Source organism: Protomyctophum parallelum (assembly GCF_964188405.1).
Source record: "Protomyctophum parallelum genome assembly, chromosome: 11".
Classification (NCBI taxonomy): domain Eukaryota; kingdom Metazoa; phylum Chordata; class Actinopteri; order Myctophiformes; family Myctophidae; genus Protomyctophum; species Protomyctophum parallelum.
The window spans coordinates 17,411,017-17,438,433 of NC_139707.1; the positions used below are offsets into that span (position 1 = coordinate 17,411,017).

Below are 27,417 nucleotides of genomic sequence, written 5' to 3' on the forward strand. Positions count from 1 at the left end.
CTCTGCACCACAATTTTCACTTTTAATTTGCAAGTTGTAATAATTTGATTATGAGTGTCACCATGTCCATATGGTTTTACATGCACAGAAAATACTGTTCAGACAAATGTATATTGAACTAGAAATGCACTCTCTCGAGATGCCAACTTGTGCATCGTGAAGTGCGCTCACCATTGCTGGTACGACTGCTGCTCTGAGTCCTAAAGCTCTCTGCTGCTGTCTGGGTACGACTGCTGCTCTGAGTCCTAGAGCTCTCTGCTCTAAATCCTTTAGACCCGTTATTGACATTTACATCACCAAGAATGGTGGTCCCATATTGGCTGTTGGAGGACACATACATACATACAGTACATACAGTACATACATACATACATACATACATACATACATACATACATACATACATACCTTATACCAACCTTGAAACGTACTTTAGTTACGTCATCAAGAACAGTGGGCCCTTATTGGCCGGTGGAGTACACCGACATTCATACATACCCATCCACTCTGCTTGCGCATGTAATAACATCAAGATGTTTCATCACTTATCAACATAGACCATCACCTTCATGAAACTTACTTACGCTCTTCGCCCCCAATTGGGCATAAGGCATTGATAATGTTTCTCCACCTATCACAGTCTTTGCAACCAGTTGTGCCGTGCCCCACGAGAGACCCATCTCCAGTAGCTCAGCCTCTACAGTTCTGCGCCAGGTGATCTTAGGTCGGCCTCGTTTCCTTTTCCCCGGTGGTGGTCAATCCATCTGAGGGCCACTTTGGGGATCCGCTCTGGGGGCATTACATATACGTTTGGACGGGACAGCACATATTACTGAACACATACAATGCAATATAAATATGCCGGATTTAACAATTTCCTTCTCTAGTCCCTAAACAGAAAACAAAACAAAAAGAGAACATATGAACATTAATAAGGGGTATACAAACAAGAGAGAAAAAACAACAGCAAAAAGGCCAAGTATACTAGATACAAGATACAAGACACTCAAGAAAACTAATAAAAACCTATATTTTAGCCTATTAAAATGCTCCATACCGTACTAACATTCTGACACAAATTCCTCTGACATCTCTCTTGATCCTCAAATAACATGGCTAGAATATCACACAGGGCTTCCTTTTGACTAGTAGATCCGGGGGATAAAAGTAGTTTGAACTTGCTGTGACCTCCCTTCAGACACCCTGGGGAAATTGATCTTGACAGAGAACATTTCTTACACCATACACTGCTAAATCCTCAGTGTTAATGTTTCCATTTGTACACCCTGAGAGAGTTAAATGAACACCTAGATCTGTTGGTTTAGGAGATGTGTACATGCTTGTGTATAAACAAACACTAGAGGCCATTTATGTACTTTGGTGACACTGACCTGTAAACACATTTCTGGCCTTGACTTCACACTGCTGTCCTTCTGCAAATGAAAACATGTAGTGTAACCTAACCTTTTTTTTCTTTCTTTTTTCAAAGGTCCAAATACAGTTTGGTACCTTAACACTTATACACAGGTTTAATGTTTGTCTTTAGTTCAAAATGTGTTTACCTCAACCTATATGCAACTATGATGAACACATGATCCATTTGCTTCTCTCCTAAAGTCCACTACCTTTAGGAATGCATCTTCATCACCGCCTGCACCTCCAGAGTAGGCTACAGAAAGGTTGTGTTCATAAATTAAAGTTTGAAATTTAAACATTATGTAAATGTAATTTTCCACATGATTAAATATACATTCCTGAGCTCCACCTGGTGGTGCCATGTTTTAATTATCATTATTATTAATTTAATTACAATATTATTATTATTTATATAGCCTATACTTTTATGGAATCCAATGTGTCACAACGACTTCCAGTGGTTATAGCAGTGATGCATGATTAATTTGGCCACGCAACCTTACTTTTAAATGCAAACACTGCTGTAAGACTGCTCCATATGTGCCCCATATGTGTGTGTAACTATTCTCAATTTCTCATGGCAGACCCCTGAACCGTGCTTGTGGCAAGTTTGGTGCGGAGTGTGCAACAGGGTGCCACAGCAAATTTGAGCCAATAGCATCCATCCAACCATTCAAACCATTATGGGTGGGCCAGTAAGAACGATTCAAACCATTATGGGTGGGCCAGTAAGAACCATTCAAACCATTATGTTTGAATGTGTGCTTCTTGCACACATAAAGACCCCCAGGAAAGTGTTCTAAATCCTCTAAACGTCATTAACATATATTATTTAGCAAAAAGGGTGAAGTGTCCCTTTAATGATGTAAAGTCCAATAGACCATAATTATCATTCTGGGCGGCCCCAGCTGTTGGTACGCAGAGCGCTTCCCGGCGCTTGATTGACAGCGCATTTTGAATTTTGACGACGCATGCGCACTGGCGCACCCTTATGTGCAGCCCTGAATATAGTGGACCTCTGGTGTGAGTGTGGAAATATAGTGGCCCTCTGGAGTGAGTGTGTAACTATAGTGGCCCTCTGGAGTGAGTGTGGAAATATAGTGGCCCTCTGGAGTGAGTGTGGAAATATAGTGGCCCTCTGGAGTGAGTGTGGAAATATAGTGGCCCTCTGGAGTGAGTGTGGAAATATAGTGGCCCTCTGGAGTGAGTGTGGAAATATAGTGGCCCTCTGGAGTGAGTGTGTAACTATAGTGGCCCTCTGGAGTGAGTGTGGAAATATAGTGGCCCTCTGGAGTGAGTGTGGAAATATAGTGGCCCTCTGGAGTGAGTGTGGAAATATAGTGGCCCTCTGGAGTGAGTGTGGAAATATAGTGGCCCTCTGGAGTGAGTGTGGAAATATAGTGGCCCTCTGGAGTGAGTGTGGAAATATAGTGGCCCTCTGGAGTGAGTGTGGAAATATAGTGGCCCTCTCTCGTCAACGTTGCCCACCCCTGTCTCACAGTGTGGAACATCTCCCACCACTGTATCGCTCCCAGTGCATGTCTCACAGCATCGAACAGGAGGAGGAGGATAGCATTGAAGGAAGGACCTTTTCCGAGGTCCACACCAAATGTTCTCTTGTGAGAATCACACCGCATACCTCAAAAGAAAGCTTATCTTATCCTACTCCAATTTTAAAAAGGTATTTTGATTTTACCATTCTGGAGATATTGACCTTTTTGTAACACCTGCTTTTGTCTGAAAGTGATGTTCTTGAACAGAAAGCTAGCTATGGACCGTTTAAGGTCACAGACATTGACAGGCAGATATAAAAATACACAAAAAATATCCTATACATACTATTATAGTATGTATAGGATACTTTTTGTGTTCATACACCGAAAGAAAGGAATATCTCCCACAACTGTATCCCTTCCCAGTTCACTTAGCACTTTATGAGCACGAAAAAAATAAAAGCTATTTTCTTAGTTTGTATAAAGACATAATCATGGCTATCATTTATAGTCATGATTCAAATTGAGTGTGTAGGCTATTAAGGACTTTTCTTTTTTTTTAATTTATCATTAATGATCTTGCCGTGGGACGTCGGCAAGACACACAGGCAACTGTGATTTGGACCTGTAAATTATAAAACAAACACTAAGGCACTGGTTGTGGTAGGCCTACTTCTGGTTTACCAGAACGGGGTTCAACTCTCTGCGGTGCCCTGCTCAATTTGTTGTTACATGGTTCATTTTCTGCTCATTGTGTTTTGCTTTTTCATAGATGATAACCCCCAGGTTTTTTACTGATTGTACCGTATAGTATATATTAATAGAGAACATAGAGGAAACCCTGAGGCGAAATGGACATGGTGGCAGAATTTGTTATTGCAGCTTTGAAGCCAAAGCTGGTCCGTTGACTATCATTGCTCACGCGCATGATGACACGTGAACGCTGTTTCATATGTGAACGCTGTTTCATACGTGAACGCTGTTTCAGTGCAACGATAGTCAGCGGCCCAATCCATCCCAGAATGCACTCTGTTCCAACCCGGAAGGAGGAGTGAAATCGCCTCATGTGCTTTTGAGCAACTTAATGCAAGTGGATGGGAGGAGAAACCCGGTGCCGCCTCTATTAATATATACTCTAAGGTTTGTACTCCCTACAGTTGGGTTACAAGTATATTTAGGGACCAAGCCCGAAGGGACTCTTGGTCGCTTTTTCGCTTCTCCTTCGCGAAACTTGGCTTTTTTTTGGCTCCCGATTCCAATAATTTGAAGATGACTATTGGCCCTGATTTGACCCCATCTGATCGGACAACCTCTAGAGGGCAATGCCAAACGGTGAGGACGCGGAGCCCACAACCATTGGCCAATGGGTGGCGCTATAGCACTCAACTGAGCTTGTAGAAACTCAAAGGACCACTTCACCACTTTTCAACCTTCATATAATGATTGGTCCTCACTGTTCATGATAAAATACCACCATTTTTTTCTACTCAGTCTGTGTCTCATAGGAGGGCTGTGGGCATCACCTAGATCTGCATATATGGAGCCGGCCAGCAACTCTACATCTGACCTCTAACCTCAAACCCTTAGATCTCCATATAAGGAGTGGAGCTGTTCTGACATTCCATGTTGATCCTTCCCTACCCGTCCATCCTCTTCTATGTCTCCCTTTTGACTGATACCTGTCCATTCAAACTCTAGACGGGCCCCAAAGTTAGTTATTAGTGCTACCGTGGCGGGCAGGTGGCAAAAACTAGAGTTCTCAACAGGCCCGAAAATAGTTTTGGGGGGAAATTTTGCTGGCTTTTCAGAGTAAAATCTCCCTCATCTGCTTGGTACTCTTGCGCCTTTAGTCTGAAAACGTCCCCGGCATTTAATGTGTTTTAATAACCATTTAAACTCTACTTTGTGGACTATGTTCCACAAGGTCTGTACTAGGCCCCCTCCATTTTCCCTCTACACCACCACCAAGAAACATAGCTGGCCTACAAGCTCACAAGGCTTGAATGTTCACTATTGTCACCAAATGTTTGCCCAGAATAGTAACGTTGGATTCACTTGGTTAAATTACATGTATTTATTGTATTTGCAAAGATCTGCTATTTTTCAATAGCAGATCTACAAGCTCATAGCACAACACAGAGTGCCGCCCTATTGGCTTGTATATCTGCTATTTTGTGAAAAGATCATTTGTAGTACGGTCTTAATGGGTTAATTATCTAAGCACAATGTGTTGTCAAGCTGTGTCTCCCGACCCTCAGTCCACTGCTTCTTCTGATTGTTTGACAGCAAGCGATGACATCACATGACCTCTGGGCTGGTCACTCACCAGGTCAGAGGTCGTCATCAAATGTCTTGCAGCGAGCGTCTAGAATAGATTTAAAGTTAAACACAAATGATGGTCATCTGATATATTGTCACTGTGGTTATCTTGTATGTCCAAAACCTTTACTTTTCAGGAAATGGAGAAATAGAGACATGTGTTCCAACGGATCCAATGGAGTTGAGTCTGTGTTAAACCCATTTTGGGCGGGAACCCTTTTTGGTGTTTTAAAGCATCGTGTTATTACTTTAGCTATTGAAAAATAGCAGATGAGTTAGAACTTGTAGGTCTGCTATTTTTGAAAAATCCTGAAAATGTGCCTCAAATCTTTGAATATATATATTATTACAGAGTGAACATTTTAACTTAAATCTTTTGCTTCTGGGGAGGTCCCTGGAACAACATATTTTCAGAGGCATACCGGTATTACATATACTTTTTGGGGTCCTTGACATGAAATATTGAGCACCACTGATACAGAGAAAAATAGGGTTTTTCTGGAAAATGTCAGGACATTTTTTTTTATTCAGGCCTAAATGGGTTAATACTTCTGCAAAACAAATGCTTACCACTAGCTTTCTTCACAAATGTGTTCATAAAGGTGTCTACAATCACAAATAAATGTGTTCCCACCCCAGGGGTCCTTGGGGGGTTTCCAGGGGGTCCCCAATAAAAGTAGTTAATGCAGTAAATCATTTTAACCACTATTGGTTGTGCCTGCTATTTTCTGATTTGGATAAATTCTTTCCATCTTGACCAAGTGGTGTCCGGGGACCCCCAGGGGTCCTTGAGGGAGTTCCAGGGGGTCCCCAGCTAAATGATGGTTAGTAACCAAATGGACCTTTATGGGTCTGTACCTCAGAGAGTGTACAAATGGAACCAAATTGACCTGTTGGTTCCATTTGTACACTCTCAGATAAATAAATAAATTAATTGGGGGATAGAAATGCCACTAAATGGGGATAGCCTAAATGCATGTCAAACTAGCCCTAACAGTAACCTCACAAAAACAAGTAGTCCGGTGTTGTTGGAAAATTATCAACGGGGCTCGAACCCGCAAAGTTACGTAGCTAGGATTGGAAGCCAGAAGTCTAATCCACTGGACCACTGAAGACACCAACAGAGTTAGGGATCCAGTTCTATATTATGTATTGAAGCCATGACGTCAGCGTCAGCCGCTCTTCCAGAGTCACTTCCGGGCTCAAGGAAACTTCCACGTCATATATTTTCGTTGACGTGGACACTTGTACAGTTACATACATTAATAATTCTACTCGAGTTGGAAGCATTAAGACCCATTTTAACGCTCAATGGCTTCCTTTCTGAACCTTTCAGAGTAAAATCTCCCATATCTGCTGGCACTCTAGCGCTCGATGTGTTAAGAATAGCTACTTATATTGACTTTCATTATTGGTATTATACTTGTAGCCTAGAAGACATTTGCTATGAGAGATGCTATTTTTATTTAGGCTTACGGAGTGCCAATAAACCATCTGAAATTTGTAAATGGCTACACAATACTTGGTTTTATACAGGCCTGCTTTTTTATTGAAGTGATGAACAATGGAACATTACAAATTATGAGTGAATAACAATAAATAATGCTTCAAATTAGTTTTTCAAAAATAGCCAAAGAAAAAAAAAGAAATCATGACATTTCATCTCTGTCTTGTTTTCACTTGCTGCTTCCTGAATATCAGGTACCAATGGTTTCTGAGAAATTATTTTCATATTATTTGTTTTTATACAGACTACGACATTTATGCTCTACAAGCCTGGGGACGGATTAACTCATCCCGCTGCCCACTCAAATTGTACTTATTTAATTATAGTATTTAAGTACAATAAGATACAGTGCTTTCTTGGATTAAATCCTTTTAGGATTGTATTGATCTAGGATTGTATTAAAAAACTGTACTGTACTCTAGTAAAAGGCTAATTTTATTTTATTGTATTTATTTATTTCATTTATTATTTATATCCTTTACTACCTGTTTATTTTATTTTATTGTTGTTTTTTTGTTGTTGTTGTTGTTGTTGTCTTGTTTTGTGATGGAACCGGGGAGGGTGGGGTATATGTGGGGTTGTTTGTCTACAAAAATTGAAATCTTATAAATAAAGTTATAAAAAAAAAAAAAAAAGTACTCTTCTGTGCTTTTTTGTTGTTGTTGCAAACTATTAATAAAATAGGCTATTCAATTTGATTGATTGATTGAAATATTTATTAACAGTTTGTAGAATTTACAGTACATTTTAAGCACAAACTCAATACAAAGACTGTCAACTGTGAGTGGACGACCCAATTAAGCATTACACTTGTTTACAACAGGGTCCACATTGTTCAATTCATCAAAACATTTAAAGACGTACAAACATTTAGAGACATACAAATAGACATTTCTATGTAGCTAAAGTACAGAACAGGAATTCATCATATGGGAAGCAAAAAAGGGAAAAGATACAATATACAGTGAGGGAAAATGGGGGGTGGGGGGGGGTGGGGGGATTCAGATTTTACAGAGGCCAGTTTCGAATTGCAGCCATCCGTAGGTGCCCTTTGAGAGCGGTTTTGAAGGAGTCAAGGGATTCACATGTCTTAATGACTGTTGGTAGGGCGTTCCACATTTTGGTGGCATAGGAGCGAAAAGAATTTAGTCCCTTGTTTGTGCCGAATCTGGGTTGTACATGGTTTGTTGCACTCCCTCTGGTGTTGTGGGTGTGGACTTCGTTTACATTAAGGAAGTATTTAGACAGGTACATGGGTATCTTGGTGGTGTATCGAATCTTGTGGACCAGACCCATTGCAAGATGCTGTACTCTGTCGTCGACCCTAAGCCATCCCAGCCTGTCAAAGTGGGCAGGGGTGAGGTGGGTTCGGGGGGTGAGGCCAAGTAGGAGCCTGACCAGTTTGTTTTGGGAGGTCTGGAGCCTTGTTTTAAGGGCCTTTGAGGTGCTGTGGTACCAAGAGGTGGATGCATAGTCAAAGAAACCTTGTACGAGGGCTCCTGTTAAGGTCTTCAAGGTGTTTTTGCTGACCAGTGAGGAGATCCTGTAAAGGAATCTTGTTCTTTGATTGACTTTTTTGATTACGTTGGTGGCCATCTTATCACCGGAAAGATTGGCCTCCAGGATGGAACCTAGGTAGGTAATTTGATCTTTTCGTGTGATAATATTGTCACCCACTCTAACCAAGAAGCCATCTGCCTTGCTGAGATTACTATTTGATCCGAAGAGGATGGATTCAGTTTTTCCCAGGTGTAAGGATAGTTTGTTATCAGCGAGCCAGGTGCAGATTCTACCGAGTTCAGAGCTGAGGGTCTTTTCAACCTGCAGTTTGTTCCTGTCCGAGACCAGCAGTGCTGAGTCATCTGCGAACAGGAACAAGTTGCAGTCACAAGCTGAAGTCATGTCGTTAACATATATTAGGAACAGTAAAGGCCCTAGTATGCTTCCTTGTGGGACGCCACAGCTCACTGGGAGGGGAGGGGACAGTGTTCCGTTCACCTCCACCATCTGTTCTCTCCCCTCCAGGTAGGATTGCATCCAGCTCACTGATGTGCTATCAAAACCAATAGCTTTAAGCTTGTTAACCAGTATGGAGTGGTTCACGGTGTCAAAAGCCTTTTGGAGGTCCAGCATGACCATGCCGCAGTATTTTCCAGCGTCCACCTCGTGTTTGATGTGGTCGCTCAAATAGAGGAGGCATGTGTCAGTGGAGTGGGATGTTCTGAAACCAGATTGGAACTCGTACAGCAATTTATTAGTGGCAAGATACTTTTCAACCTGTTCATAGACTATTTTTTCCATCACTTTCGAGATGGAGCTTAGAATAGAAATAGGGCGGTAGTTGCCGGGTTCTAATTTACTCCCTTTTTTGTACAAGGGGGTTACTTTGGCCAGTTTAAAATCTTGGGGGACCTGTCCCTGTTTGATGGAGAGGTTAACTATGTGGGTGATGACTGGAGCTATGGAAAAGGCTGAGTCTCTGAGAAATTTGGAGGGGATATTGTCATGGCCAGTGGCCTTGTGGGGTTGGAGGGCACTCAGTTTTTTAAGTACCTCCTCGGTTGTTACCATTGCCATTTTGAAATCATCTTTACAAACACCAAGGTTTTTGTAGAAGGCTTTGATGTGCTCTACACCAAAACGCCCAGAGTGGGAGGGCAGTTTGCTAACCAGCTTTGTTGCAATGTTTGTAAAGAAGATGTTCAGGTGGTTGGCTACATCAAGCTTGTCAGTGATGAGGGTGTTATTCGATTTGATGTTTATGTTAGTAAACCTGGTTTTTAGTTTCTGACCACAGCCTAGTTGGTTGTTTAGTAACTTCCAGAGCTCCCGAGGATTGTTTTTGATTTCCTCTGCTTTATCGTTGATAAAGTTACATTTGGCAGATTTGGTCATGGCAATTACACCGTTTCTTAGCTTGTTACACTGGGTTTTTAGGTTGCACAGTTTGGTTTGGAGATTACTGTCGAAGCGCTTGGCTAGCATGGACTTGCATTTAAGAAGTTCAGAGCATTTGTTGTCTCTGGCTTTCATTGCAGTCAGTATGTCCGAATTCATCCATGGCTCCGAGCGGGTTTTGACCCTGATGGTTCTCAAAGGAGCCATGATGTTTAGTACTGATGTAAATTTGGTTTTAAAGCCAAGCCATGCTTCTTCGACTAGTGAGCTCCTGAGCACATCGGACCAATCCAGACTCTCCAGTTCAAGGTTAAAGGCCTCACTTGAGTAGGTTTTGAGGTCCCTAGATATGACTGTTTTGTGACAGTCAAACTTTAGTTTTTGTATTTTGCGGGTACAGAAAATCATAAAATGATCACTGAGCCCACATACAATAACCCCTTTCTTGGAGATTCTGGATTTGTCCGAGGTCAGAATGAGATCAATGACAGTTTGAGTAGAATCACACACTCTTGTGGGTTGGGTAATTAGCTGACTGACACCATGTAGATCACAATCAATCAAACTTGAGTACATGTACTTTATAGTTATACTTTAGATTAGACCACTGAACATCATGCAGTTAAAATGTCTATGCCACTGTCACTGTCCACTACTAGGTCAAACCAACCATTCGGTAAAATGCATTTTTACTGAATGACCGCCGGGTTCGATTGCCGAATCGAGAGTTCCATCACGCAGAATAGACCTCGCTCGCTGCTACTGGGAATTTGGGAAATCCTGGTTTCTACTCCAAAAGAAGCAGTCCTATCCGCTCTAGAGCCCGCCACTGTATCTGGCTAATTGTGCAAAAACATTAATGCACGCGTTGTTTCCGTGTCCGGTCGAGACGCAGACCGGATTAGCAGTCTACCGTCAAAATCAGACCAGACATAAGCTTATTCATCAAACTCCGCCCACTTTCCCGGAACGGGAAGTATCTGTTTGTTGCTGCTGACGTTGGTGGCTGTGCTGTTCAAAGTGATGATGGCGTCTATAGATCAGTCTATTTCGGATGAAACGCGTGAAAAACTTTCGTTATGGGACCGACGTGTCGATGGAATAGCCCCCCTCACAGAGAGACAGGCAGACTCCATCCTTGAGATTCGATCTGCCGCTGAGACACTGTCAATTCCTTCAGAGGTGAGATGCCATCGAAGCCAGCTAGCAAGCTAACAAGGATTCCAGTCTTATACCTGCTAAGGAGTTATTATTACATTATTATTAACTATGGTGCATAACTATAATTTATAGTTATGTACTGCTCTTAATTTGGTATCTCAACCAAGCTGTAATAGCCTCGTAAAGTAAGTAGTAAGTAGCCTACTAAATCTGGCTAGCAGTGGCTTTCCCTCAGCAAAAGCAAGTTTGCTTTTGAGACAGACACAACACAACACCCGGTGTATCGGCCACGTCAAGCCATCCAAAGATTCCACACACTGTAACTGAAAGCTAGAAAAGAAATAATACTCCACCCCGCTTCTTTTTCAGTTGCCCATTGAGGACTTGTGTAGCCTTTCGTCACGTTCTTTACAGTCCCCATTCACAACAACTGTGCCAGCCTCAACAGAAGATGTCCTGCTCAAGGGCTTCCAAATACTTGATATGGAGAGTGACAGGATAGAAACTGCACAACAGGTGAATTACATTACCTACCTCTATAGCGACGTTGCCAGCAACATAGATACAGACTACAGTATAGCCATATGCACATGATTTGAAACCTATTTGTTTTGCAGTTTTTCTCTTGGTTTGCGAAGCTACAGTCCAAAATGGACCAGGATGAAGGAGCGAAATACAGGTGCCCTGTTACATGGCCTTTTTAGCTCTATTTTGAAAATTGTAAATTAGGTTAAAACCAGTGAATAACCTGCATCAATTAAGCTAATGAGCTTAAATGTGTGCATCTCCTTTAGGGAAACCAGAGACCACCTAAATTGCTACCAGGAGCAATGTGATGCTATTCTGAAAGATGTCAATGCAGCCCTGGAGCATCTGGAGTCCCTTCAGAAGCAGTACCTGTTTGTATCTAATAAGACAGGCACCCTACATGAGGCCTGTGAGCAGCTGCTTAAAGAGCAGGTAAAATAACAATATAAATACAATTCATTATTATTATTATTAAAATAGCATTTACCCCTGTCGGCAAATACATATCAATATATCAATCAATATATAGATTTAAAACTATATAGACTGATATTTAGAACTAATAACCAACCTAATCTTGCTCATCGATTCATCAAGAAGCATTTTATTTAAAAATTGACACGAAAACATTTGTATAGATTGTTTATAATCGACTTAGCTCTGGTCCATAGCTCTAATGCCTTTGCATTAGATGATTAGAGCTATGCTGCTCTTCTCTTCCTGCATGAAATGCAGACCAGCCTCTCGTCTGTAGCGGAAATATAAAGAACGTTTTCTCAACTCGCCAATACAAAGGCGGCTTGTGGTGTTAGAAATCCTACTTTCCTCAGTGGACGCACTCTGAGCCCCCCACCTGTATAAAATGCACTTTTTGGCCAGAGAGTAGGGATGTCCCGACTTTTTTCGTTCCCGATCCGATTCCGATATATATCTTGTGTTGTGTTTATAGCAGACTCCTCACTGCACTTCAAGTTTGGGCAACTCAAAAACAAACTCCATATTTTATTTACCTGCCATAGCGTCAACCCCTTACACCTGTGTCGGATCGGTGGTTAGACTGGCACTAAAAAGTGCATTTTATACGTGTGGTGGGGGGCTCAGAGTGCGTCCACTATGGAAAGTAGGCTTTCTAATATCACGAACCGCCTTTGTATTGGTAAATAGCGAAAACGTTCTTCATATTTTCGCTAGTACAGACGAGCATCTAGTGTCCAATCCGGGGCACCGTCTGCTTCAAATAACTTTATTGACATTGTCTCAAGACCACCTCCCTCCGGCTCCAACCACTGCAGATGTGCTAGTTAAATTGTATTAGTACAATGTAAAATAACATTCTCCAATTATTTGTTCAAATAGCGTTGTAGCTTTAAGCATGACTTTCTATTTTCTCTTTTTACAGTCGGAGCTTGTTGATCTGGCAGAGAATATACAGCAGAAACTTTCATACTTTAATGAGTTGGAAACCATAAACACGGTATGCTGATTTTTCTTTTTATTAAGTCCATTTCATGTCTGTATCCCAGCAGATAACTTGGTAATAATATGATACCACACACAGTACTTTCTCATTTATATTTTGGAGAGTTAAAAGTAACTTAATTAAAACTGCTGTAAGCAATAATATGTCAAATTTCTAATGACTTTGTTTAACTGTAAAACACTGCCAATAATAATTTAGTCTCTGTGACACATCCAGGGGCCACAATCTGCATTCAAAGATGTTCCTAGAAGCTTTGAACATATTTGACATATTATTGCTTATAGCAGCTTTAAGTTCCTCAAGTGGCACGTTCTTCCCCAGTCTTGAAATGTATAAATACTGTAAAATGAAAACAAAATTGTAAGCGTGTGTATTGATCGGGTGCTTGAGAATCAATTGTAGATAAATAAATAAATGGTCACAAAACATAATTGATAATATGTGAAGTGGCCAATACATTTTAAAATTTAAATTTGTTTTGCAATCACATTATGGAATGTTGTCTTCTAGACAATGGAACATAATTCTGTTTCAGATCAGAAAAGAAAGCAAGAATTATTGTATGTTTTGGTTCCGTCTGCCCGTCCGTCTGTTACCAGCTAATCTTCGGCACCGTTAACCCAGTCGATGCCACATTTTGCACACACTCCCTGGATGCCAACATGAACCTCTGCCCCAAATCTTCCAGAACGGCCTGTTATAGCGCCACCAGGAGGCCGACTTTTGTAAAACACATTTTTTGATATTACTCCTCCAGATTCTGTCCCAAAATCCTGCAAATCGTTACACAGTATTTATATAGTCATGTGTTCAAGACGGATCTGTCCGATATTTCATATCCCATCCTAATTAACATTGGCTTTCAAAGTTTGCAGGATTGGCCCGTTTTGAACAAAAAGCCTCAAATCATGAACGCAGCATGCAATTCACGTGAAATCTTTCACTGACTTTCCTACTAGGCAGAGGAATATATCCCACCCTTTTCACATTGGCCTGTTATAGCGCCACCAACAGGTGGAGAACAGGTGGAGCGCCACCAACAGGTGGCACATTTTTGGAACAAAATGCCTCAAATTGCCATCCAAGGCGTAAGAAGAAATGCCAACCTTTTCACATTGGCCTATTATAGCGCCACCAGGAGGCCACAACCTGACCTGCCCTGATGGAGACCTGTGCCCCGAGGGGCACTTGATCTAGTTTATTTTCAAGCCCTGCTTTTTCTCTTTCTTTGCAGAAATTGAATTCACCCACCTTATCTGTAAACAGTGAAGGTTTTATACCAATGCTGTCAAAGTTGGATGACTGCATTGAATATGTTTCTTCAAATGTAAGTATCTGTAAGAAAAAAATTGATGTTTTATACTCTGCAAAATAATGTTTTTATTTTATCAAGATTCTAAGAACCAGTAGCTGCAGTAAAAGAGGAGAATATGCTGCTTTATTGAAATGTAAATCTCACCCCACATTTAAAATGAATAAATACTGTATATCTTTGCATATTTGAATCGCTAATTGTAAAGCATGCTGATGAAAATGTTTAGAAAGGCTTCTCCATTAAAAGAGTAATGAACGCTCTCGCCTACTACACAGATGTGAAAATCAACTAAAGTTGGGTGAATGGAATGGGGGTATTCGTGATACAGGCACCCTTGCTCAAGGTTGGGTGTACATGTACCAGCTGGCTGTCATTGCACCTAGTTGAACTAAATCTGCTATAAATCACAGCGCCTCAAACACTAGGAAACATCAACAGATTACAGCTGCTATAGCCTTGACTGTTTGAAGGCGAGAAATTTGAATTCTTCTAATCCCTATCGTGTGCTGACTATATCTATGGTGACCTACCCTGTTAATTACATGCACATCCTTAAATGAGCAAACATGCTAACGTGTTATGTTGCTGAGAATGTTGTTGTTTTTACTATCACTGTCAATAACACTTTCTCCAAAAGTAAACTCTGACTTCATTTTCTTAGGCGGGTCAAGAGTTATCAAATTATGCAGAATTATGTGACTTTCAACCTGTAGATGGCAGCACTGACAATACGTTACCTGTATTTTTGTTTTTTGTGTTATTGGAAATGTTGAAATCAGGACTAGGATTGACATTTGATCAATGAAGGCATACAGCTCAAATACATGATTTGGTGTTTCATTACTCTTTAAACTGCTACAAATGCTTTTTCACTATATCTTACTAGTTAGGTTTTCAATTATACATTGAAAACAAAAAAGTCCTATAATTACTAGGGTTATACTATAACATGGACTATAACTGTATGTATTGTAATAACTCATATTTTGTTTATTACTATTAATTGCAGCCAAACTTCAAGGACTACCCAGTTTATATGGTCAAGTTTAAACAATGTCTTTCCAAAGCTATGCATTTCATAAAGAGCCACATTGTGAACACTATGCAGAATCTCACCAGCCAGTTAACTAAACGGGTAAGAAAATGTGCTTTAGCCTTTGTATATCAAAATGATCCATACACCATAAAACCCCTGTCATATGTTGAAAAGAAAACACATGACAAGGTGTCCCAATATAGGAAAATTATAACTTCTACTCAGTCCTCCACCTCTTCCATTATCTTCCTATATTGGGACACATTGCAATCATGCATTATCATCACTTATATAATAATATACTGATCACTTACACGTCTCTCATACTTTTCAGGATCCATTGGGCTTGGCCAATGCGGACAATGCCTTCACGTTATACTATGTCAAGTTTAGAGCTGCTGCACCCAAAGTTAGAGTGAGTATATAATGTTATATAACATTATTGTATATAGATAGACCTATGATCATGATTATCAAATTATGAATTAAAACAACGTAATGTATTTCTTGCAGTCACTCATTGAACAGATAGAGCAGCGGGCGGTGAAGATCCCAGAGTAAGTATTGTGAGCTGTGCATTCTAAAATGCCTTTGCTTGATTGCTTTCTTGCTTGATTGATTGAATCCCTCCATACTCAGGTACTGTCAGCTTCTAGATGAGATACATCAGTGCTACCTGGACCAGAGAGAACAGCTCCTCAGCCCCAGCATCACGTCCACCATCACTGAACTGACTGGCCAAAACAGCAAAGACCACTGCGCACTGGTGAGAATCACAATCGGCTTTCACATCACAGATTTACAAAGAAAAGTGTGTGTGAAATTTGTTTTTGTGCATAGTTCCCATCGTATCGTTTTACCATAGAAAAAGAAAGGGAAGGAGGGAGGGGGGGTGGTGATCAAGAAAAAAACAAAGTCAAAAATTGATAATATAGGCCCGGACGGTTAGCTCAACCGTCTGGACACCTACATGTAGGCTGCTGAGCCAGCCTGACGGCCTTTGCCGCGTGTCTTCCCCCCCATCTCTCTCCCCATTTCCTGTCAATCTACTTTCAACCTATCAATAAAGGCAGAAAAAGGCCCAAAAATATATCTTTTAAAAATAGATAATATATGAAGGTGAGTGTCTGCGTGAGCATAGCAGCGGATGTATACTGTATGCATTATATATATACTTATGAACGTTAGTTAAGGTGCTAGAATTAAAAAAAGAACACACAGAGACAAGTCAGTGTGTTTAACGTTCAAAATGTCAGTGTGTGTCAACCGCATAATCCACATAAATTAGACTGACACCGGAATAATCTGCATGTGGGTCCATGAGAGCAAAGAGAAAAAAAGTAAAGTCCCTTATCCCTGTATAGTCCACAGGTGGTACAAGGAAGAGCTAAGTCCAAGTCACTTGTCTCTGGTACATGGACAGAACCAGATAGAGCTGGACAATTCACCGAAAATATATTGAAACTGTTATTTAGAACCAATTACTGACTTATAACTGAATAATCAAGAAGCACGTTTTTGTATATATTTTCTCACATATCAACAAATCGATAAAAAAAAATTCAAATTGATTATTTTGTACGAAATAATTCAAATAGATTATCTTTGTACAATGGTAGTGTACATAAATAGCATGGTGGTTATGAAAATACACTGAATTATGGATTCTGAAAATGTATATTTTGTAGATCACTGACGAAAAGCATTAAGGCAACCAGAGTTCATTCTCATTTTAGGCTAAAGAAAGGCTTACATGGTGTTTTAGCCCCAGTCCCTCTTGCCATCTCTGTTCATGGAGCCATCCATAGTACTGTATGTCTATGTGTGCAGTGCTGCAGGCTGTGATCCTGTGTGTTCCTACAGGTGCGCAGTGGCTGTGCCTTCATGGTTCACGTCTGCCAGGATGAACACCAGCTGTACAATGAGTTCTTCTCTAAACCTACAACCAAGCTAGAGTGAGTCGAGATGCACAGTGAATCATTGTCGGGCTGCATGCATACGTACAATAACTACTTATTTAGGAGGCTGGGCTCACTTGCATTTCCGTGTGCATAAGAGTTTCTTCTGTTTTTGATCATTTTTTAAAGATGACAAGCGTACCCCCATATACACCATTTACACATTTACTGTAGCATTATTTTTTATATGATTGCAAGCGAATGCGTTTCATCAAAGTCTTTGTTTTTGTCCCGGACAGTGAGCTGCTAGAAAAGTTGTGTTTGTCCCTGTATGATGTCCTCCGGCCACTAATCATCCATGTCATCCACCTGGAGACGCTCTCTGAGCTCTGTGGCATCCTCAAGAACGAGATGCTGGACGACCACGTACACAACAATGGTGGGGTGTTTGTTTATTATTTATTTCTCATTTCCATTGTTTCATTGTCCTCCTTAAAGCTTGTTGAACCTGTCACACCCGCCAAGAACACATCCATATTTATGGATGGAGGAAGCGCCCCACTGCAGTTGTTGGAGCTTATTGGATACTTACAGTAGGCTCATAATTATGCCTGCCCCTTTTGTGGGATTGTGATGGAAATGTATTGCTGCTGCCTGTATTGTGGTGTTTTGTGGCACTGACACGATGCTTCAGCACAATTTGCATAGTACGTATACCTGATTCACAACCCTTTGACCTGAATCCAAAATGCTTCTAACAACAGATATTGATCCACAGGCATCAACATCTGCCATGGGCCTTGCAGGTTAAGCGTATACTATACTCAATGACTGGTTTGTTTTATCTCTGGCTCTCACAAATGTGTAACAACATCAGCAATTAATGTCTGATTTATAGCAGACTAGCAGATCTACAAGCTCACAACGTGCCACGCTGTGATGCGTTGTGAGCTTGTAGATGGCTATTTCTAGTGTGACACTTTCTGGTGCATCCATGCACAGTATAAGGGCGCGTTCGGAAATAGCGCACTGAGCGCACTGTGCAATGCAAACTAATAGGCGAGTGCGCTCCCGGTGTGCATTTCCGAACGCACCCTAAATCAAGCCTAACTGTTGAACTGAGGCTCAAAGATCAGTTCATGCAAAAGTGGCAAAGTGAGCTTTGAAAGTATGACATGTGATATTGATGTAAAATCCAACCTAAACTGGAAGAAATATCTGTTGTGTCAAAACTAAAAGCACAGACAGGCTATTTGAACATTTTGGGTGAACGGCACCAGAATTCCTGCAGTCATTGGAAAATGTAGTGGTTGGATAGAAATCAACAATCTGCAGCCTTTTGTAATGACGCCCGCTTGGGCAAGTGGTTGATATATTCGCTTAAGATTCGCTTAAGAGTGTGTGTGTGTGTTGTGTGTGCGTGTGTGCGCAGCCGGTCAGTTGGGGGCCTTCGAGGCGGTGGTGAAGCAGATGCTGGAGGATGTCCAAGAGAGACTTGTCTATAGGACTCACATTTACATTCAGACCGATATCACTGGCTACAACCCTGCTCCAGGGGACCTGGCCTACCCGGAGAAACTGGAGATGATGGAGGTGACTCACATATTCTCTATACTGGGGTGTATGTTAGTTTACCTGCACAAGACTTAAAGTCACTGGAGACGGAATGTTTATATTATGCTAAACACGGTATGTTTATTCACTGTTGGACAAGTTATGAAATGGATAACTTTAATAATCCTTTCATGCATTTATTTTGCTTCGAAAGCATAGACTGTAAGTCTTAAAAGTCAAGTCACCAAGCTTTGTATGAGGGGGGGAATTAATTAAATTAAGTCGTGGTGATGAAAGCACATCTGGCTTCTAATAAACTAGCTTTGCGTAACGTAATTTAATTAATTGAGCTTGAGCAGGGGGGCTGATTATTTGCCAAAGCTGTTCGCACACATAACAGGCACTGCCGGTTATGAAAATGTCGTGTTCAAATTGTGTGAGAAAATGTCCTTGCAACTAATTAATTTGGCAATTATAAAAATAAACAAATAAAGTGCATCGATTTAATCTAGCAGCGAAAAACGGTGTAAAATTGGTTAATTGCTTAAAAACAAATGGGAGGAACCACACTTTTAACACACACAACACTCCCCCCCCCCCCCCCCCCCCCCCCCTTTCCCTCCCCATGTTGGAACAGAGAATTGCTCAAAGCATAAAGGAAGAGCAGGTGAAGCTGGTGTCACAAGAGTCTTTTTCTGACGTACAGCTTGAAGATTCAGACATCAGAAGAAACAGCAATGCTGGTCAGTGTACTCCACTAGCTGGAATTGTATCATTGCTGCCTTGGTATGGTCGTGATTCTCCCTAAATTGTGCTTTGTGGCTCTCCATTTGTGTACATGTGAACACAGGGACAATAGAGGCATCACGCCTGCAGACATCTGTTTCTCCTGCTGACCTGCATGGCATGTGGTACCCTACAGTCAGAAGAACACTGGTTTGTCTGTCCAAGCTCTACAGGTGTATAGATGTGAGTCATTGCTTGCCATTTTGCACATCTGTTGGTATGGAACACATTATTCACAATTGCATTATGTGTTCGGGTGCATTTCTTCGGCTGTTTAGTGTTATGTGATGTGTTTTCTTTTTCCCTTCCAGAGGGCAGTCTTCCAGGGTTTATCTCAAGAAGCCTTATCTGCCTGCATCCAGTCCCTGCTTAAAGCCTCTGATATCATCCTTAAAAACAAGGTTCTGAACTTTTTATTATGAGTCTTTTGAAAAAGACTTTCAAGTGCCCCACTCTGTTGATATATTAAATGATATCCATTCTGTTTTAGTCATTTTACTTACAATTTTCAAGACTAGTGGTCCATAATTAAAACAGTGGAAGAGTCAACTTCAATTCTTGATGCTTAATTTATACTTTGTAAAATACAAAAGATTGTTGATGCATGTGACACATTGTGAATTGTAACACATTGTAGATCTGCTATTTTCAGTGCGCGACACCAGCATGCAACAAAGTATAAATCGGGTTTAATGATGCTCTGTCGAGCAGACCATACTTTATTACTAGTGTGGTTGCAGTAGGCAACCAGACTATATGTTATTGCCCGATAAACATTCCGTATAAACGTTTTGTGATGCCATGTGGCTTCATACAACGTCATGTGAGTCAATACATCATCACATCATACTGCTCGAGGGAATTTGCAACCACACTTCTCACCTTCGCATCTGCTGTCATTATGAATGGTAACGGGACCCATGTCAACCTCGCCTCAGCTCAGTAGCATCAATCTGACTCCGCCCCATGCTAATGCAGTTGTTTTTCTAACATTTATGTCTCTATCTGAGCAATAAATGTTGCCAAATGCCTGTTCTCTGTGTAACATTCCCCTTTTTGTTAATCAACAATTATTGGGTCTATCGTCGTTCTCTCAGGGCTTGTGCTCTTCATGTACTCTCTGTGCCTCAGTCAGCCAGCACATGCCCTTCTGTGGTAGCTGCTGCCTGCGGTGGCTCGCCTCTAACAGTGTGGTTTCATCTTCTGTAGACACAAATAGACGGGCAACTGTTCCTGATCAAACACCTGCTGATAATGCGTGAACAGATTGCCCCCTTCCACACCGATTTTGCCATCAAAGAAATCTCCCTGGACCTGAAGAAAACACGAGGTGAGATAATTAAAATGGGTGCGGGGGTGGCTTGTTGCTCAGCTCCATAAAGCCAATCATTACATTATGTCCTCAGTGCTCATTAAGGTACTTGTGCCCATCACATGCACCAATGGCAACAACTAAAGTGGAAATTACAGTGTAATCTAACACCATAATGTACATTAACGTTTGGCTTCGAGGGCAGACATGCTCCTCCTGTTGCCTCCCCCACCCCACCATCCAATCTGATCTGATCTCAGTCAAGGTCATGTTTACTTTCTACCACTAGAGGGCAGTAGTATTCTGCATCCAGTCAGATCTAATCTTTGTGCTCTCATGTTCAGATGCCGCCTTCAAAATCCTGAACCCCAAGGCTGTTCCCAAATTCTTCCGACTTAACAGTCACAATGCCATACTTGAATTCCTGTTAGAGGTAAAGTGTGTGTGTGTGTGTGTGTGTGTGTGTGTGTGTGCGTGCGTGGCATATCACTTCATATACTTTATTTAATAGAGGTCTGCCTTGGGAAATCGCGAGAGATAGTATTAACATTTCTTCTCTGTGGCCTCCAGGGAACACCGGAGATAAAGGAGCACTACATTGACTCTAAGAAGGATGTGGACCGCCACCTCAAGTTCAGCTGTGAGCAGTTCATCCAGCAGCAGACTCAGATCTTCGTGGGGAATCTTGAGGAGTTTCATACCAAGGTAACTGCTAGATGGAGCAAAGGCAGACTTTGCCACAGGCATAGACTGCATATTCTGACGTTGATTTCTTAAAAAAGAGGGGGAAACAACCTTCTTTGCTTATTCACACATTCTTTCACCTTGTTTTTGTTGTTTTGTTTTTTGTCAAAAGAAAAAGCTAAAATAATTAAACCAATCACAGTTGTTTTTCTACTCAGTGATTTTGCAATTCAGCGACTGCAATTCAGCGAGTCTTTATCTCTGTCTAACAGTGTAACTAACTACTACTGTGCTTTTATTTAAATGTACCTCTTTGCCGTAAGTGGCATAGAAATGCTTGTTTTGAAACTAGCATAATTAGTCACTTCCATTTGTCGGATCTGTCAGATTTACTATGGCTTTATGTCTGCTGTCAGGTGGCTGCTCTCAAAACCATGGCAATCCAAGGAGGTCCCTCATACAATCTCTCCCAGCAACCTTGGGCACAGCCAGGTGAGATTTGTCTGAGGAAATGCCAATGGCATCATAATTTATCAAACTATAGCTTGTGCTATAAGGCATGCTCACTAATAGTTCTCCCCCTGTGTTTCTATTCTCCTCTTAGCAAAGATCAACGATATAGTGATGGCTACCTACCGGGTGATGAAGAGCAAGCTGCCAGCCACTTTACAGAGCATGTCCTTGTACCTGGCCAACAGAGACACAGAGTTCATCCTTTTCAAGCCTGTCCGGGTGGGTAGCAGAAAGACAAGGGGCTGCCTGAGTCTGTCTCTCACAAGGCATTGTGGAGTGCCACAATCTTTTTTTTTTTTTTTTTAGTTTTTCATGTGTCTATGAGGTGACAGTACTTCATTAGACACCCTGGAGTCGTTTTGATGTGCAATGGTGTTTTAACTTTGTATTTAGGGTTTCTTCCTGGAGGCTGAACCCTTGACAGTCAAAAGGGCCAATGACAGTAATATAGTGACATCACACTATCAGCCCCTTCCCTACCCCCTCCCCCTTTATCATACAACAACCGCTGTGGTTGTTCAGTTCAGGTGGATCACCACCCATCACCACCCACCAGGCAAACCAGGCATACTTAATGAACTGGTGGGCGTGTCCACATAAAATAATGATGTAACACTTTTTGGATAAAGTTCTTCCTCCTTATATTATAATACCTGATGATCATGTTTTAGGGTGGATAAGAATCGTGGTACTCCATCTTTAAGGCTAAGAATATATTTGCATACCTCCATAGCGAGAACACCACTCGCTTGTAATTAACTACCATTTTTCACTTGATTTTTCACTAATAGTGGAATCTTTGTGCTCTCTGTGCACAGTTCATCATGTGCCTGGCTAAGTGAAGCTGAAAGCGAGGGAACATAAAATACAGCGGTTGACATGGAAACAAGATAGTGAAGGGACCTAGGCCAGAAATATGATTTTCTTTTCCTTCCAGCTTCACTAATAGGATGCCTTTTTCCACAGAATAACATCCAGCAGGTATTCCAGAGACTGCATGCCTTGCTTCAGGAGGAATACAGCGGAGAAGACCTTCAAATCATTGCATGTCCCTCTATGGAACAGGTGAGCTATACTGGCAGCACATACCCAGTAGGTATCTGTAACAGGTTTAAAAATACACAAAAATTGGTTGTCGGATTGCAAAGTCCCGGTGACTGGTTTCCACACAGAAACATCAGACATGGTTGCTAAACATAGTGAGCATCATTATGCTTTCCTGCTCCTTTTCAGATTAACCTGCTGCTGTCTGTGAATAAGTAGCCTCCAGGAATGGTGTTGCGACTGTGGAGGACTCCCCCTGGATCACAGAGTAGTGGTGCTGTGACTCCAGCCGTGCCCATGAAGCCAAGAGCCGAGTGTGTGTAGGGGGGATGACCAGAGGACTGTGCTTGTCCCACTATCTGGACCGGGCACTATGATGCAGCAAAGTCCCACATAAGGCTAAAGACTCCCCGCCAGAAATGTCATATTCACACTGCAGCCATTTTGATTGGACATTATACTTGGGGGTTGGGGTCGTAAACAGCAAAACGGCAGTTGTGTGAATATGGTCAATAGCTACAAGCACGTTGAGGTGCAGTTATACTTGTAGTCCCAAACCCGGAAATGAAGGTTTCTTTTGTTTCTGATTTTGATCAGCTTGTTTGAGTTAAAATTAATGCGTATTAGCAGGGGCTTGCTTTTATGTAGGAGACATCCACTTGGGATGAGGGATGCTTTTAGATTACAAATGCCTTTCTTGTAACATAACAATGTTCTGAGTATAAAGCGTTTTTACACTAAGCGAGGGCGGGAGAGCTAGCAGGGTGAATCATGTGGAGTGCTCAGACAAGGACACTCGAGCCAGGCTAATAGAGGCACTGAGGGTTGTTCATCAGCCAGGTAGCTAATGGGCAGTAGGGGGCTAACACTCAGATGTTTAGATTCCCTTAATGGTAATGGGAGGATAAAAACGACAACATGCTGCACAATATGTAATTCCTTTGTTTAAAGCCGTTTCTCTGTAATGTACAGTAGATATCTTTAATGGCCTGTATGTACAAGGCTCTCAGGTTTTAACAGATTTTCCCTTTTTATGGCAGTCCGAATTTTTGCTCTTCATCTGTCAAATGTTCACATCGCAATTCTTCCACAAGATGATTTTTTTTCTTTTTCTTTCCAATGTGTTGCATACATATGTAAAATATTGTGTTTTATACCCTTTCTTTTGTATCTTGGATGCTTAAAACTTATATACTTTTAGCCTGGCAAAAATATTTCAGCAGTTTTGCACTGTATCAAAACAGACATGAGCCATGGGAGTGTTTGCCATCTCCATCCCCAGAGAGCAACAAGGTTGCTGTAATTGGCATTGTAAAATGATGTGTATAGTTAAACTATTTATGAACATTCTGATTAAAAAAAAAGTGGTTAAACTTATAGTGGCTGTTATCATGGTCTCACATATTTCTAACAAGACTAAAGAGTTTACAGGTCATGCAGCTCCATAAACCCAACTGGACGCTAGTGACCTGAACGTGGGGCGACTGTGTCTCAGGAGGTAGAGCAGGTCGTCCAATGATCCATGGGTCGGCGGTTCGAATCCCGGCTCCTCCTGTTTACATGTCGAAGTGCAAGACACTGAACCCCAAATTGCTCCTGATGTGCTGGTTGGTACCTTGTATGGCTTCCGCCACAATCGGTGTGTGAATGTAATGCACAATCTATGTAAAGCGCCTTAGATAAAGGCCATATATAAATGCACCATTTACCGGCCATCGGTAGAGCCCTGCAATTCAGCAAATGACAATTATAAAATCATTATATTGCCACAATTGTCTATAGGCCTATATTTATTATTTTATTATGAATATCCACAGGTTGACAAACTGAAAATGTCCATAGACTATATTCTACCCGGAAATACCAGTTTGTTTGCAAACATCCTGATCCTGAGGTACTCTGGACGATTAACATGCTTTTCTATCCATCTATCAATTAATCGTGTGTGTGTGTATGCATCTATCAATGAATCGTGTGTGTATGTGTATACACACATGTGCGTATATACAAAAATAATAAAAACTAACGTGCACATCATTAGAACCTAAAAAGGTGTGTGCAGGTCAAAGCAAGGAAAAAAATACAAAATAAGAAAGTGACCTTCAACTAGAAGGGACTGCAAACTCCTCAGATGCTTGATTGCACGAGTTACGCTTATGCTTCCTCAGGTACTATATATGTATGTATGTGAAAGTGTAGGCAATATATACTGTATATATACAGTATATTCCTCAGCCTAGTAGGAAAGTGCGTGAAATAATTCACGTAAATTGCATGCTGCGTTCATGATTTGAGGCTTTTTGTTCAAAAAAATGAAATATCGGACAGATCCGTCTTGAACACATGACTAGAGATACTGTGTAACGATTTGTGGGATTTTTGGACAGAATCTGGAGGAGTAATATAAAAGGACAGGGAGTGTGCAAAGTTTGGCATCGACCGGTTAACGGTGCCGGAGATTAGCTGTACACAGACGGTCGGACGGAGTGCAAAACACCCCATGGTCCCCATGCCTTCGGCTGGTGGAGACAATGAATGAGTGACTGACTGACCGACCGACTGACGACTGTCATTGTCATCTGTAGAGCCACTAACTTGGGCTAAAAAGCATACCGGCAATATAATTACATTTAGATTAATCACTAAACAAATTCCACGAGTAGGCCTACTAGGCATTTTAGTAAGTACTAGGCATTTTATGTATAGTAAATCAAGAGCACAATGTGTTGAGTTTAATGGACACAGACTCTTTGGGGGGTCTACTTGGCAGGCTGTAGCTTTTTCATTGGCGTTCTCTGTCTGTCCATCTGTGAGGAGGCTGTACTGGGGCTTGACCTTCCATGGACTAACAGACTTTTGATATGTGATGAGGGACCGGATGTTCTGGGATAGGGCATTGATCTTTGCACTTCAGATGGAAATACCTCTGGACCGTGGCCGGCCTTGGCAGCAACGAGCCCTGAAGCCGTTTTCTTGGACTATAACCATAGGCCTCTCAACCACTTCAGGGATGGGGCATAAAATATATGGGGTGTTTTTTTCCAAATAAACCCAGGTGGGGCCCCTTTATGAGTCAATGATTCGGTGTGCATTAATCTGTGTTATGTCTCACCTGAACGTTACACGAGGGACTATTTATTGCTATTGTTCTTTATGAATGCAACATCAAATCCAATCAATGCCAAATTGGAATCACCTCTCAATGGACCACTAGCGCTCCAAAAGTACTTAAGGGGGCCCGCAAATGTGAAAAGTTGCACTGTATGTGTAGATATCCTAGACTGTAAAAAACAAAGGGAACAGTCACGTGAGACGTGACCCATTGGTTCTACACAGACATAGAAAGGTAGATGCCTACTTTGGCTCTGGGGCATCTGTGTATCTTAACCTGACTCCGCCAAATTGCAGCAGTATTGAGTTCACAAGTTTCTTCCTCCTGCCTGCATCATGTTCTCTCTCAAGCAGAAACAATGAACCAGAAGCAGCGGGACAAAAGTCTGATATCTCCATAATAATTCCGCCCTCATGTCGCATGCACGCATCCGCCTGCCCTGGGTGACAGCAGACTGCTGGTGAGCGCTGGCGCTTTGGCATGGCCGGATCAGATCAACATGGAATGAATTCTGTACTGGCCATATATGGAGCGTGTCTTGAGTGTACAGGGTTTGATGAGCTCGGGCCCAGGTAGGGCTGGGCCTTAATTTTCGGGCCTGTTTGAGAACTTTAGTTAAATAAGTCCTTTGCAGTGAGGGATTTCATGAAAAATCTATTAAATAAGTCCTTGGCAGTGGATGAGTTTTACCAACTATGCCTGCCTGGGGGCGTGGCTATAAGCACAACTTGGATTTCGAACGTATCAACTGCGTTTCTTTGACAAAAATGTAATTACGCTGCCTACCACATCATGCGTAAACCTGTGACCACGAATTTTGTTTCCTAAATCTGGCACAATATGCACAAGAAGAAGCTATGCACCCGGGCCCCGCCAAACTCTAGGTTTAACCAGGTGGTTAATTATTGCAGGACTGAATCACCACTGTCGTCAAAAAAAGAGAGGAAAAACAGCGCCCTCTTTTCTTTTGAATTTGATTGATCGTTTGTCAACAGTTAGTCCACCGTCTGTCTCGAGAGACTACCCCAAATCAAATGTGGATATATGGGTCCACCATTTCAACTTTATGTGTCCACCAGCTGAGGAAAATGCACAGGAGAATTGGCCTGTTATCGAGATGTTGCATACAAAAAGGTAGGCACTATTTATTTCTGTGCTGCTGTCTGTCACTTGCCATGCGTGATGCCTATATCCTGCAAATGTGATTAAGGAAATTGTGCTATTGCTGTTGTACTGGGCCTAGGAGTCTGGGGCCCAAACGCTGGGTAATAATAATGATTCAGGTACTGTACTAGTGTACAGTATGTGTGCCTCTGTTTTTGGCAAATGGTCGAAGTTTGGTGTAAATGTATGCATTTTGT

The 27,417-nt window shown here is 41.6% G+C and overlaps 1 protein-coding gene across 3 annotated transcripts; it reads left to right on the forward strand.

Annotated features, from left to right (window-relative positions):
- Positions 1 to 10,637: 10,637 nt before the first annotated feature.
- On the forward strand, positions 10,638 to 24,317 carry cog3 (component of oligomeric golgi complex 3). Of its 3 annotated transcripts, none has more exons than XM_083776223.1 (23): positions 10,638 to 10,815; positions 11,164 to 11,310; positions 11,412 to 11,473; positions 11,589 to 11,754; positions 12,722 to 12,796; positions 14,037 to 14,129; positions 15,127 to 15,252; positions 15,488 to 15,568; positions 15,667 to 15,710; positions 15,793 to 15,919; positions 17,017 to 17,108; positions 17,351 to 17,490; positions 18,484 to 18,644; positions 19,243 to 19,349; positions 19,481 to 19,574; positions 19,703 to 19,792; positions 20,601 to 20,721; positions 21,048 to 21,136; positions 21,274 to 21,408; positions 21,804 to 21,879; positions 21,992 to 22,119; positions 22,867 to 22,965; positions 23,134 to 24,317. In XM_083776223.1, the coding sequence occupies exons 1-23, from the start codon at positions 10,657 to 10,659 to the stop codon at positions 23,161 to 23,163; spliced, it is 2,442 nt and encodes an 813-aa protein (XP_083632349.1). In that variant the 5' UTR covers positions 10,638 to 10,656; the 3' UTR covers positions 23,164 to 24,317. The 3 variants fall into 3 exon arrangements, with proteins under 3 accessions (XP_083632349.1, XP_083632348.1, XP_083632350.1); XM_083776222.1 differs by having other exon boundaries at positions 19,243 to 19,348; positions 19,456 to 19,574; XM_083776224.1 differs by lacking the exon at positions 11,164 to 11,310 and having other exon boundaries at positions 19,243 to 19,348; positions 19,456 to 19,574.
- The last annotated feature ends 3,100 nt before the right edge of the window (positions 24,318 to 27,417 follow it).